The sequence below is a fragment of the Gymnogyps californianus genome, unplaced genomic scaffold (genome assembly GCF_018139145.2).
Source record: "Gymnogyps californianus isolate 813 unplaced genomic scaffold, ASM1813914v2 HiC_scaffold_41, whole genome shotgun sequence".
Lineage (NCBI taxonomy): Eukaryota > Metazoa > Chordata > Aves > Accipitriformes > Cathartidae > Gymnogyps > Gymnogyps californianus.
In genome coordinates, this window is record NW_026114301.1 from 244,430 (window position 1) to 258,075 (window position 13,646).

The window sequence follows — 13,646 nt, forward strand, 5'->3', positions numbered from 1 at the left end:
GGGGTTGTGAAGTGCCTAAAACAATGAAATACTAGAAACAATGGGGCTATTAAGGTAAGAACGATGCGAGACTTGAAGCATCAGTGACCCTACCAACATATGGCATTGTGAAGCTGTCTCAGAGTAGAAACCAAAGTGAATGATAGTCTGCTTTGTTAACGATCCATGAAGGACCGCTTAGTGTTGCCAAGTTTAAGTGAACTTAAGGGAGAGGTAATTCCGGCAGGGGGAGATCACGACCACCGACTCATAGACCACCGACTCAAGAAACCCACCGACCCAAAAGGTTAAGGAAGTAAAGGTCTCAAAAATCGTAGTGGGCATGCGTAGTAATTTGCATGGTAGGCGAGGGAATTTTAACCAATCATTTAATAGAATAACAATGAATATGTATTGAATGATTAAATATGTTAACATCTTGTGTATAAAAAGTGATGGATTTTGATGTGAAGGTGAACACGGTTTGGCGGAGCTATCTCCCATGTTCCCAGCGCTGAATAAAAGGAGTGCCTGCTTATCTGCATCACATATTGGTGTTGATAAGTTCTTTTCGTGGCATTTGGTGACAGTATGAACTTTCTTAAGATATATATATATAGTTTACACTGTATACTGCACAGTCATGGTTAAGTAAGCATGACTAAAGGACCTCAGCTCATTGCAAGGAGGAGAAGGACAGCCCCCACCCCGAAGAATAAAGGATACCCCTGGACTACCAAGAGATAACGCCAGCATCCTAGCCCCTCTAACACCTCTGTGAAACCCTCCCATTATCTGGCATCACAGATAAGTAACTGTAGCAAGACTGACTCCAGGGATGTTTAGATCAAGAAAGAAGCAGATGGATGATGATGCCTGTTGTGGTTTAACCACAGCCGGCAACTAAGCACCACACAGCCACTCGCTCAGTCCCCCCGCAGTGGGATGGGGAAGAGAATCAGAAGGGTAAAAGTGGGAAAACTTGTGGGTTGAGATAAAGACAGTTTAATGGGTAAAGCAAAAGCCGCACATGCAAGCAAAGCAAAACAAGAAATTTGTTCACCACTTCCCATTGGCAGGCAGGTGTTCAGCCATCTCCAGGAAAGCAGGGCTCCATCACATGTAACAGTAACTTGGGAAGACAAATGCCATCACTCCAAATGTCCCCCCCTTCCTTCTTCTTCCCCCAGCTTTATATGCTGAGCATGACATCATATGGTATGGAATATCCCTTTGGTCAGCTGGGGTCAGCTGTCCCAACTGTGTCCCTTCCCAACTTCTTGTGCACCCCCAGCCTACTCGCTGGTGGGGTGGTGTGAGAAGCAGAAAAGGCCTTGACTCTGTGTAAGCACTGCTCAGCAATAACGAAAAACATCCCTGTATTATCAACACTGTTTTCAGCACAAATCCAAAACATAGCCCCATACTAGCTACTGTGAAGAAAATTAACTCTATCCCAGCCAAAACCAGCACATGCCATAGAATTATAGTTGCTTTGCAAAACAGCAGTATGTGTGTTAAGTAGTGATTGGTCAAATTATGTTGTACCTGAATGCTTGAAACGTTTAAGAACCATGTGTAAAACTGCATTCGGAGTGCCCCAATTTGAATGGGACGCCTCATGCACATGAATAAAAGAATTACTCTTGTAATTCTATACTTTGTGTCCTAGCCTCTCTCCTCGGTTTGCACAGACCAGTTTCAAAATTTTTGTGACAATAACAACCATATATATATATATAGATGAGATTCCTAAAATACAAATATTTTGGGACACAGACTTTGTGTTTTATGAGAAGGAAGACTTGGATTTAAACAAAAATGACCAGCCTTATTAAACTATTTTATCACAGTAACAATTTCAAATCACAGCTACCAGCAAACATCCAGCTTCTCAGCTTATCTAGATGCCCTAACATGGTGCACCTACAGCTGTCTCCTTTCATAGGAAGGGGAGGGAAACCAAAAGCTGGGCAAGTTGCATGCAGTGATGTACTGTTAATGATGTAACCCAACTGATGGAGGAATTTACATCTACAGGTTTGCTCATACCAGGCAAGTCAATCCCAGCCAGGCCTAGGCAGGTACACAGCCACCCCAATGCTTCCACAGAGCCCACCCCGGGCAAGGTCGAAAGGTTGCTCCGCGGGCACGCAACCCCCCGCGATGGAGCCCGCGGGCCCAAGGGCAGGCAGCCTTCGGCGGGCACGGGCACTGTCACTCGCAACCGTCTCCCTCTAATTCTCCGTTCTCGTCTTGCCCTACGAGGAGAGACCGCGGGGGGGGGGGGGGCGGGAAGGGAAGGCGGACACACACGACTTCGACAATGCGAGAGGCTGGCACCACCCCAGTCCAACCGCGGCGATACTCGCCCACAGCAGCAGGAAAAAAAGCGAGCTGCAGTGATACAGGCGTGTGTACTACCCCTTTTTCCCCCGCCTCCCTTCCTAGCTCTTCCAATCACGTGGCGCAAGGAGGCGGGGGTCGGGGTGTCACGTGAGAGCAGGAGGCTAGGGCTGGTGACTCAGGCTGGAGGGGAAGATGGCGGCGGAGAGAGAGTCTCCGTTGTTGGCGGATGTACGGTTCGCCGACTTCGAGGTGCTGGAGGATGGCAAGAACGTCTTTGCTAGCCCCGTGTCCACCTTGGAGGTGAGAGCCCGCCCATCCTGCAGCCGTCCTCTCTCCTTCCCTGGTGCAGTCTATTACTGCGGGGCCCAGCCGTTGCCCAGACCCCTGCGGTGGAGTGTGACGGTGCCGGCGCCCATCGGGCCCTCCCTGACTACCGGGGGTCCCTTCCCATCCCCATCTCGGCCTCGAGCTGCGGCCCTCGCTGCTCTCTTCTCTGGGAGCGGCGGCTCCTTGGCCCTTGCCTTTTGGTGGGGAGAGTCGCCTCGCCAGGGGCCCTCCGGAGCCCTCAGCCCCGCGTGGACTCGGTCGTTCCCCTGAAGTCTTTCTCCTGTCAAAAAAAACACGGAAAAGTCTTTCTCCAAGTATCACACCTGCAATTGTTGAGAGAAATCAAGAGTCTGAAGGATCTAAAAATGTGTGGTGAATACATCTATAAACCACTCTTGCTTTCCATGTCAGGAGTCTAATAAAAAAACCCCACTACAATTGAATGTGTAAATACTTCCTAGTTCTGAAAAATGCTCATGTGTTCATTAAAGTGGGAACTTTTTTCTAAGTTGTGGCCATGTTTCACCTGTGCTAGTCTCTTATGGAAAAACTTTGTTCTCCCTGTACACAGTTATCCATTTAAAAAGAAAATTGTTTGTGTTCCTCTTTTCCTGAAGTTTCCTGTCCCTGACCTTTACAGTAATAGGATCAGTGCGTATTTCTTTGTTTTGCTCTGACTGTTGCCTGTCCTTAAAAAGGTCAGTAAGTAAAGAGGCTCTTAAATGTGTTTTTTAAAGACACTTGCCTTCTCTGAAGTAGCTTAAAAAGTTTTGTTTATTTTTTTTCTTTTTATAGATAATCTGTGCAATGCTACAAAAAAAAAATCTGTGGAAAAATACTGTGAAGGAATAACAAATGATGTGATTTGTGAACTTGCAGTTGTCAAGAACTATTTTAATAGACTTCTGTACATCTGTGTGTGGTACAGTGTTATTGGAGTCTTGTTTTGTACTTTCAGAAAAACTGCAATAAAACATAATTTCTTTATTGATGTGCTCTTGAATTAAACCCCCAAGAGATGTGATAGAATTAATGCCGAAACCACAGTCTAACAATGAAAAGTCTTCATCTTAATGATTAAAAATACTGAAAACTTCTATAGCTGGAAAAACTGGCGAAGAAATGCACTTTCTCTGTATTGAGTGGTTTGGTTGACAGTTCTGTTGTGCTGCTTTGTTTTTGTAGTCAGTTTATTTGGAAGAAAGTAGTTCAGTAGCAAAGGGAAGCCTCATTGCTTAAAGAGAAACTTTGAAGACAAAGCTTTTTTTTTTTTACTTTTAATCAACTAGAGTGCTTAGGAAAGAACCCTGCTCTTGTGAATTTCTAGCAAATTTGGAAGGAAGAGATCACGAAGATTGAGTTTGAACTTCTCCCTAGCTTAAAGCTAGATTGTTTATTTTAAGCGTACAGGGCACCTTAGTCCAGAGAAGAATGATTATGTCATGGTGTGGGTCTAATTAAACTTATGTATTTGAGTGTTGTTGTAGTCCTATAATATTCATGAAGTAGCTGTTTCTAAATAGCAATGGCAGCTCTATTAAAATAAAAACAGAGCTTACAATCCTGATCATACGTTTGTTTGCTGATTAACTAGAGAGGAGAGCATGGCAGGTGACAGTGAGGTCCAAAGCCAATTTATGTGAAGGTTATGGTGCTTTGAGAGGGTTCCTAACTATTTTAATCTTGGAGCTGTCCCCTTGCTTTTTGTGTGATTAATTTCTGTTCTTGCCCCTTCCTTTTTTTTTTTCTTTTTTTTTTTTCTTGCTTTCATTCCTTTTGCAGCTCACAGAAGACATGCTGTTCTGTTTTTACTTATAATTTGGCTAATCTAAGCAGTGGAAAAGCTGTAAGATTGCAAATAATTCTTCCAAATAGCTTCAGTGTTAGCGTTTGTTTTATAAGAGGAGATTTTGTTAACTCACATAACTTTGTTCCAACAAAATATAAATTTCATGTATATTATGAACAGTAAAAATAAATGAAACTTTGAAATTTCTTATGGCTGTAAGCAGCTGTGTATTGTTTGAACGGAGCTAACTTGTTCACTTAATCTGAAAAACTGGTATGGAGTGCTTGGAGACTTTTTTCTACATAGAAAAAATTACTAAACAAAATCTAAATATAAGCCTTTCCAAAAGGACCTTCATAATCAAACTACACTCAGAATGCTAAAAAACTTATTCTAGATATTTCTGTAGCAGTTTTTCATGTAAATTAAACTTGAGGAAATGGGTATTTATTTTTTTTTCTGACAAATGAAAAGAGCTGCTGACTAGTTTGTATCCTTTGTTCATTGTTATCCCACTAGTAGGAGGAAATGGAAATAGCTGACTGGGCTTCCTTTCTGTACATTTTGCTTTGTTTCTTTGCAATGAAAGAATGTTTATTGCAATACTTATATACTGATATGTGACAACTGGTTCTCTGCTATTTCATTTTTTTTTTTTTTTTAACAGTCAAGTCCTTCATCTCCAGAGCCAGTAAGTCTTCCTGCAGAAGACCTCAGCACAAATTCTAATGGTCCAAAGCCAGCAGAAGTCATGCCAGATGATGATAGAGAAGACCTCTTTGCTGGTAACTCCTTTTTTTCTTCTAATGTGGCTGCATAGACTCTTTTCCTCTTGGACTTAAAGGGATGTGCTTTTGTGAGGAGGAGGAGAAAAACCTTTTTATGCTGTAAAAGGTAATTTCCATGTCTGTAAGAAAATATGAAGCAGTACCCTTGCAATGGAAACTCTGATTTTAAGCTTAAGCAATTTAATGTTGTAAATCTTAACCGTTGTTCAACCTGTTGAAGATATACTTTCTGGAAAATTCATTAAGTAATGTTTTCCTTTGGATATTAGGAGTATCACTAGTCTTTGTTGATCATTCTTTATTGGATTCAATGATCACCTATTTAATTGAAGTCCTATGATCTTTTGCAATATACTGTCAAATTTATGAACTTGAAATAATTTGCAAGAAAAGTGACATACTATAAAAGGAAAAACAGCTGAGGTTCTTTGTGCAAAGTTTGTTCTACTGTTGTTAACACATTAGCTACTGGTTGAATATTATTGTAAAACTGTTTTCTTTTTGAACTGCAAGTAGAAGACTTAATCTTGCTTATTAGCAAAAATAAAGTGATACGTGACTTCTCTTTAGGGGTAGATGAGTCTTGTTTAAATTTCAATAGTAAATTAAAATTGGGGATTTTTTTCACCAAATTTGTGTTTTGTCATCTCAGCAGTAAACACTTTATTACACTCTTGAAAATACATATTTTTGTAATGGAACTATTAAGAATTACATACTGAAGTAATGGCACTTTGAGAAGCTTATTTGACAGAAAAGTTACATTTAAATGTCTTAAGATCTTGACAGTGATGTACAGGATTTTTTTCTTGTGGGACTCTAGCTTTAGTTAAGTTTGATTACTAAATACAGGTTTCTGTGATATGTACTGTCACTGCATAGCGTGGCAGTGTTAGCTAGTTAATAACTTGTTCTGCTGATGGTAATATAGCATGTCTTGTTATGTAATAATATTCAACTTTGTGTGTGTGTAAAAACATGAGGCAAGTTAAAGCCTTGTTTTCTGCTGTATAACCATTTATGGTTGTCCCAGTCCTTTTTTCCAATTATGAAGACTGATAATTCAGATCATATTGCAAGCTGGAGGGTATTTCTACTTATTAAAAGACTTTTTTATTATAATAAAAAGGTGAGAAACTGACATATGGGATCAGTCCTGGCATTTCACTAGTGTAAGATTTGGTCTCTAATATTTGACAGTACTGGATGTTTTGGAGAGATGTATGAAAGTTTTGATAAGTCAGTGACACTTATTTTTAATCCTTGTTCAGTCACTACTTTGATGTTGGTTTTCTACAGTCTATTTTTCCTAACATGGATTATGGTTGCTGTCACAATTACAGGTGTAGGAGCATTTACTATTCAAGAAAGGAGATGTAATGTTTAGAATATATTGTGTGTCAAAAGATGGTTCTAAATGCTTCTTCTCAATGCTAACACTTTTCCTGTTAGTGAGTCAGTTGGCAGTCTGCTTTGAATACACTCCTAATCTTATCTTTGTACCCTGATGTACTTATTTTTAAATAAAGTTTATAGCATTTAGTTCTGGGCTGCTTTATATAGATAAGTGTATACATGTGCTCATTACCTTTGTTCTCAACTTATCAAACTTATGTTTGCATATATTTGAACTTACATTCTAACAGTGTCATAAGCAAATCTATTGATTATTTTGCAAACTCTCTAAAACAATCTTAAGAGAAATGGAAAATAATTAAGAATTCAGTGATAATCCTAGTAGTTTTGTATTTATATTACCTGATCTTACAACCTACAAAGACTGAGAACACTTTACTAGTACAAGAAAGCTTTATTTTTAATTTGGTTATATAGCTTCAGTATATAAAGCGAGCTTTTTGTAGCTGTAGGGCCATCTGGAATAGATATTTTAGGAAAGCAGATTCTCCTTTGGCTGGAAAATATTAAATTAAGAAAAAAGGTGGCTGGACTAAATATTGATGGGATCCAGACAGAAGTAACATGTTAGCAGCCAGATTGTTGCAAGTGAATGGAACACTGAGAAAAGACAGAGAAATGATTTAATGAGTTTGAGTTTTACTGTGGAAGACATTTTTTTAAATGCAAACAGCATTCAGCTGTGAAAGCATCTGACGTGCTGCAGGTCTAATACAACTAAAAGTGATTTTTAAAAGGTCAGTTCATATACAGACTAAGGCTAGTACAAACTCTCAAATGGGGAAAAAAAGACTGATTTATAGAGCCTAACACAACTTGCAGAAGCATGACATCTTTAACAGTAGCCTGTTCTAAACAGGAATTTTGCATAATACAGTTCTGTCCTAGTGATGAACTTCTAACTTTGTATCACTGTCAGCATATGTGTTCTCGAAAACAATGTCTAACTTGTGTTCCATTGCTATGTACTCACGAGGATAACTTTTTTTTCCTTAGCACTGTTTTGCTAGACAGTGATGGTCATCCAGCCTTTGACACTGATTTGCGATGAACAGAAACAGCATGAAAAGGCTACATGAGATATCTATTTCCTTGCTTTCAGCTTGATTGCATAAGCCTTGTTTTCTATGAAAGCAAGTGTTGTGGTTTAACCCCAGTCAGCAACTAAGCACCACGCAGCCGTTTCCCCCTCCCAGTGGGGTGAGGAGGAGGAAAGGAAAGAAAAAAAAGTAAAAATCATGGGTTGAGATAAGAACAGTTTAATAACTAAAGTAAAATATAATACTAACAATAGTAATAATGAAATATAATAATAATAGTAATGAAAAGGAATATAACAAAAAAAAGGAAGGGGGGGGGAAACAGTGATGCACAATGCAATTGCTCACCACCTGCTGACCAATGCCCAGTTAGTTCCTGAACCGCGATCCGCCCCTCCCGGCCAACTCCCCCCTGTTTATATACTGGGCATGATGTTCCATGGTATGGAATACCCCTTTGGCTAGTTCAGGTCAGCTGCCCTGGCTATACTCCCTCCCAGCTTCTTGCACACCTGCTTGCTGGCAGAGCATGGGAAACTGAAAAGTCCTTGGCTTAAGATAAGCCCTACTTAGCAACAACTAAAACATCAGAGTGTTATCAACATCATTCTCACACTAAATCCAAAACACAGCACTGTACCAGCTACTAAAAAGAAAGTTAACTCTGTCCCAGCTGAAACCAGGACAGCAAGACTCAAGTTTTAAAAAAAATAAAAATTGAATGCAACTTTTTTTTCCCCAATATGCTGAAATTCCAAAGAAATATTATCTTTACAAAGATTATAGGGACAGTTAACTGGAGGGGAAGAGAATGAAGTTCCACAACTTCCTAGCTTGTGTTGGTCCTTCACGTTGAATTATTAGACACTATAAAACCCAGATAAAAGGAAGTCCTACGAATGGCTCCTGAAAGGAGGGACTCTGACTTTTGAGGGGCATTAAAAAAAAAATGTAGTTTTGCAGACTTGTTTGTAAAAATGTGATGATATTCCTCTCTAGCTACTGTAGGCTTGATAAATCTTTTTCGTTGTTCATCTAATAATGCAACCTAATGGAAAAGGAAGTGAGAGAGAACAAATTAGAAAATGTCCTGTACTGTCTTAATGCAGTTCAGAATCTGGAATTTTTGTAGGTTTTTTTGACTATACTTAAAAACTCTTTGCTACTTTGTTTTTAGGACAGCTATAAGGTATATCTGCAATAAACTGTTTTTAGATATTCCTTACCTCATCTCTGATGAATCATAAGTGCTTTGGCAGAACTGTTAAGCTGAGTTATGAAGGTGGAAGAAAATGAGATTTTTTCCATCTGTTACTGGAGACCTGTAAACTTTGCTGTTCCATTTATTAGTGTTGTGATTCTCAGTTCTGCAAATAAGAAGACTATCTTGCTAAAACCATTTAAGAACTTTTTACCTTAGGATAAAGGTCAAAATGTTGATCATTATGGCCAATAAAAGCTTAGCTTTGCTTAGCTTGCTCCAAATCATGTAGTATTAAGAGTATCTTGGAGGACGTTGGTGGCGTGTATTTTATGGTGGTTGTTGTTGGGGGGGGAGCGCGTGAGTGTGCACGCAGGGTTCTTTCTGGATCTCAATAAGGAAGGCCCAACAACAAATGGCTTAATATAATAGCTGTTTTAATAAGACAGAATAAGAAGAGTAAACCTTATGTCCCTTCAGATGGTGGGAACCCTGTGATCGTGCAGCATCAGATGGACCCCAGATGGGTTTCTCCCGTGGCATGCTGCGCAGATTCTGTCCGTGGAGGGAAGCTCTTTTTTGGTCATTTGAGCTATTATATAATTTTACAAGAAAACAACTCTATTCATAAAGGATGTTCTCATGAGAACTTCTTGCTGCACTGTTAGATAAAGGCAAGGCCACTGTCCTGGTTTCGGCTGGGATAGAGTTAATTTTCTTCCTAGTAGCTGGTATAGTGCTGTGTTTTGGATTTAGTAGGAAAATAATGTTGATAACACACTGATGTTTTAGTTGTTGCTAAGTAGCGCTTATCCTAAGTTAAGGACTTTTCAGTTTCCCATGCTCTGCCAGCAAGCAGGTGTACAAGAAGCTGGGAGGGAGCATAGCCGGGGCAGCTGACCTGAACTAGCCAAAGGGATATTCCATACCATGGAACGTCATGCCCAGTATATAAACAGGGGGGAGTTGGCTGGGAGGGGCGGATCGCTGCTCGGGAACTAACTGGGCATCAGTTGGCGAGTGGTGAGCAATTGCATTGTGCATCACTGTTGTTTTGTATATTCTAATTCTTTTAGTATTATTATTGTCATATTATTATTATTATTATTATCATTATTTTCCTTCCTTTCTGTCCTATTAAACTGTTTTTATCTCAACCCACGAGGTTTTGGTTTGGTTTTTTTTTTCCGATTCTCTCCCCCATCCCACTGGGTGGGAGGAGTGAGCGAGCTGCTGCGTGGTGCTTATTTGCTGGCTGGGGTTAAACCACGACAGCCACGAAGGTGGCATAATCACCAGTACCAAGGGGGAGCTGCCTGCAGGCTCCTCTCTTACAATGAGCTGCTGAGTTTATCCTGTGGCCAAGGGATTTGTGCAACACAACACAGGCCAGAAGGCCAAGCCGGACGTGTAGCCCAGCACAGGCCTGGGCCTCCTCAAGTTCACTGTTATGTGGATCACTGACTCCAAAATGTGCAATGGTCTCCCGGTCAGGATCACTACATTCCACCCCTTGATCCGCATACAATTCACCTTTCCCAAAGATATATTTTAAGTTATAGATTATATTAATAACATACAGGCTTCTCAAGACCTAAGTATGAGGCCCAATAGAGCAGATATGGCCTGTTCTAGATCACTAACTCCTCAAATACAATGTCTTCTGCAAAGCTCCCAATGCAGGGGGGGCAGATGATAATGTTGTTTTTTTGTGGGTTTTTTTGGTCAAGAGAATACTGTAGAAACATCTGTTCAGATGATTCCTATCTTAAAACCTGGTCATCCATAAACTTATATAGAGTTAAGAAATAAATCTTGAATGACTGTTCTAAAATGTTAGCCTAAAGTTCAGTGTATAGCTGAAGCTGAAATGTATCGTGGACTGCCTGTGCAGGACATAGCTATGTCTTCTGCTTCTAATGCTCATAGGTGATGAGAGTAAGGCTGTGAAATTATATCAGTGCTCTGTCACCTTTTTCAGAAAAATAACAATTTTTTCCACTTCTCTAGTCTGGTAAAAGATTGCTTTTTTGTGTGTTTTAGGAATGGATCCTCTCATGCAAGCATCTAGCTTTGGGGAAAAGTGAACGTGTTTTTTTTGTTGTTGGTTTTGGGGTTTTTTTAGCTTCAGATCCAGATAGATTTGGTTTAGGCCTTTATTTCTCAGAGTTTATACAGAAAAGATGATGCTAATTCTGTGGAGTAAACAAAACATGTACTTGAAGCCCAGTTGAACAGCAAAAGTTCTAGCTAATAGTGTCTGTCAGGCTGTTGTCATGTGAAATGTCTAATCAGAGTAGTTGTGTAGATGCCTGGCTGCTTTTTAGAAGCTGGTTATTCAGTTCCAGGTCTGTTCTGGAAGAAAGAAACATGCAAAGGCATTTGAACCTACAGTTTTGAAGTCAGAAGAAAGCCTTATTGGTGGCTGACTGTCCTGTTAATACTATTTCTGGTTTTCATTAAGGTTATTCTTAGCCCTCCTATTATAATGGTAAGAGTCATGGGTTCTGACTTGAGCATAGTAGTTTTTCTCAGTTCTGTTAGGATCATAGAATCATAGAATGGTTTGGGTTGGAAGGGACCTTAAAGATCATCTAGTTCCAACCCCCCTGCCATGGGCAGAGACACCTTCCACTAGACCAGGTTGCTCAAAGCCCCATCCAACCTGGCCTTGAACACTTCCAGGGATGGGGCATTCACAGCTTCTCTGGGCAACCTGTTCCAGTGCCTCACCACCCTCACAGTGAAGAATTTCTTCCTTACATCTAATCTAAATCTACCCTCTTTCACTTTAAAGCCATTACCCCTTGTCCTATCACTACATGCCCTTGTAAAAAGTCCCTCTCCAGCTTTCTTGTAGGCCCCCTTTAGGTACTGGAAGGCCGCAATAAGGTATCCCCGGAGCCTTCTCTTCTCCAGGCTGAACAACCCCAACTGTCTCAGCCTGTCTTCATAGGAGAGGTGCTCCAGCCCTCTGATCATCTTCGTGGCCCTCCTCTGGACTCGCTCCAACAGGTCCATGTCCTTCTTATGTTGGGGCCCCAGAGCTGGAAGCAGTACTCCAGGTGGGATCTCACCAGAGTGGAGGAGAGGGGGAGAATCACCTCCCTCGACCTGCTGGTCACGCTTCTTTTGATGCAGCCCAGGATATGGTTGGCTTTCCGGGCTGCAAGCGCACATTGCCGGGTCATGTTGAGCTTCTCGTCAACCAACACCCCCAAGTCCTTCTTCACAGGGCTGCTCTCAATCCATTCTCTGCCCAGCCTGTATTTGTGCTTGGGATTGCCCCGACCCAGGTGCAGGACCTTGCACTTGGCCTTGTTGAACTTCATGAGGTTCACACGGGCCCACCTCTCAAGCCTGTCAAGGTCCCTCTGGATAGCATCCCTTCCCTCCAGCATGTTGACTGCACCACACAGCTTGGTGTTGTCTGCAAACTTGCTGAGGGTGCACTCAATCCCACTGTCCATGTCGCCGACAAAGATGTTAAACAGTGCTGGTCCCAATACCGACCCCTGAGGAATGCCACTCATCACTGGTCTCCACTTGGACGTTGAGCCGTTGACCGCAACTCTTTGAGTGCGACCATCCAGCCAATTCCTTATCCACCGAGTGGTCCATCCGTCAAATCCATGTCTCTCCAATTTAGAGACAAGGATGTTGTGTGGGACAGTGCCAAATGCTTTGCACAAGTCCAGGTAGATGTCGTCCGTTGCTCTTCCCTTGTCCACCAATGCTGTAACCCCGTCGTAGAAGGCCACCAAATTTGTCAGGCACAATTTGCCCTTAGTGAAACCATGTTGGCTGTCACCAATCACCTCCTTATTTTCCATGTGCCTTAGCATAGTTTCCAGGAGGATCTGCTCCATGATCTTGCCGGGCACAGAGGTGAGACTGACTGGCCTGTAATTCCCTGGGTCTTCCTTTTTTCCCTTTTTTAAAAATGAGGGTTATGTTTCCCCTTTTCCAGTCAGTGGGAACTTCACCGGACTGCCACGACTTCTCAAATATGATGGATAGTGGCTTAGTCACTTCATCTGCCAGTTCCCTCAGGACCTGTGGATGCATCTCATTAGGTCCCATGGACTTGTGCACCTTCAGGTTCCTTAGATGGTCTCGAACCTGATCTTCTCCTACTGTGGGCAGTTCTTCATTCTCCCAGTCCCTGCCTTGGCCTTCTGCGACTTGGGTGGTGTGGCTGGAGCACTTGCTGGTGAAGAGTGAGGCAAAAAAGTCGTTGAGTACCTCAGCCTTCTCCATGTCCCGGGTAACCAGGTCTCCCGTTTCCTTCCGGAGAGGGCCCACATTTTCCCTAGTCTTCCTTTTATCACCGATGTACCTATAGAAGCTTTTTTTGTTGCCCCTGACGTCCCTGGCCAGATTTAATTCTATCAGGGCTTTGGCTTTCCTAACCTGATCCCTGACTGCTCGGACAATTTCTCTGTATTCCTCCCAGGCTACCTGTCCTTGCTTCCACCCTCTGTAGGCTTCCTTTTTGTGTTTGAGTTTGTGCAGGAGCTCCTTGTTCATCCATGCAGGCCTCCTGGTGTTTTTGCCTGACTTCCTCTTTGTTGGGATGGACTGTTCTTGAGCTTGGAGGAGGTGATCCTTGAATATTAACCAGCTTTCTTGGGCCCCTCTTCCCTCCAGGGCTGTATCCCATGGTACTCTACCAAGTAGATCCCTGAAGAGGCCAAAGTCTGCTCTCCTGAAGTCCAGGGTAGCGAGCTTGCTGTGCGCCCTCCTCGCTGCCCTAA

The 13,646-nt window shown here is 41.9% G+C and overlaps 1 protein-coding gene across 1 annotated transcript in view; it reads left to right on the forward strand.

The window, feature by feature from the left end:
- The first annotated feature begins 2,520 nt into the window (after window positions 1-2,520).
- The window catches only part of LOC127028758 (sorting nexin-2-like), a 57,739-nt gene continuing 46,613 nt past the window's right edge, over window positions 2,521-13,646 (forward strand). The window contains exons 1-2 of the mRNA XM_050914467.1: window positions 2,521-2,628; window positions 5,112-5,229. Of these exons, the coding sequence (XP_050770424.1) occupies window positions 2,521-2,628; window positions 5,112-5,229 (226 nt within the window). The remainder of the gene's footprint in view (window positions 2,629-5,111; window positions 5,230-13,646) is intronic.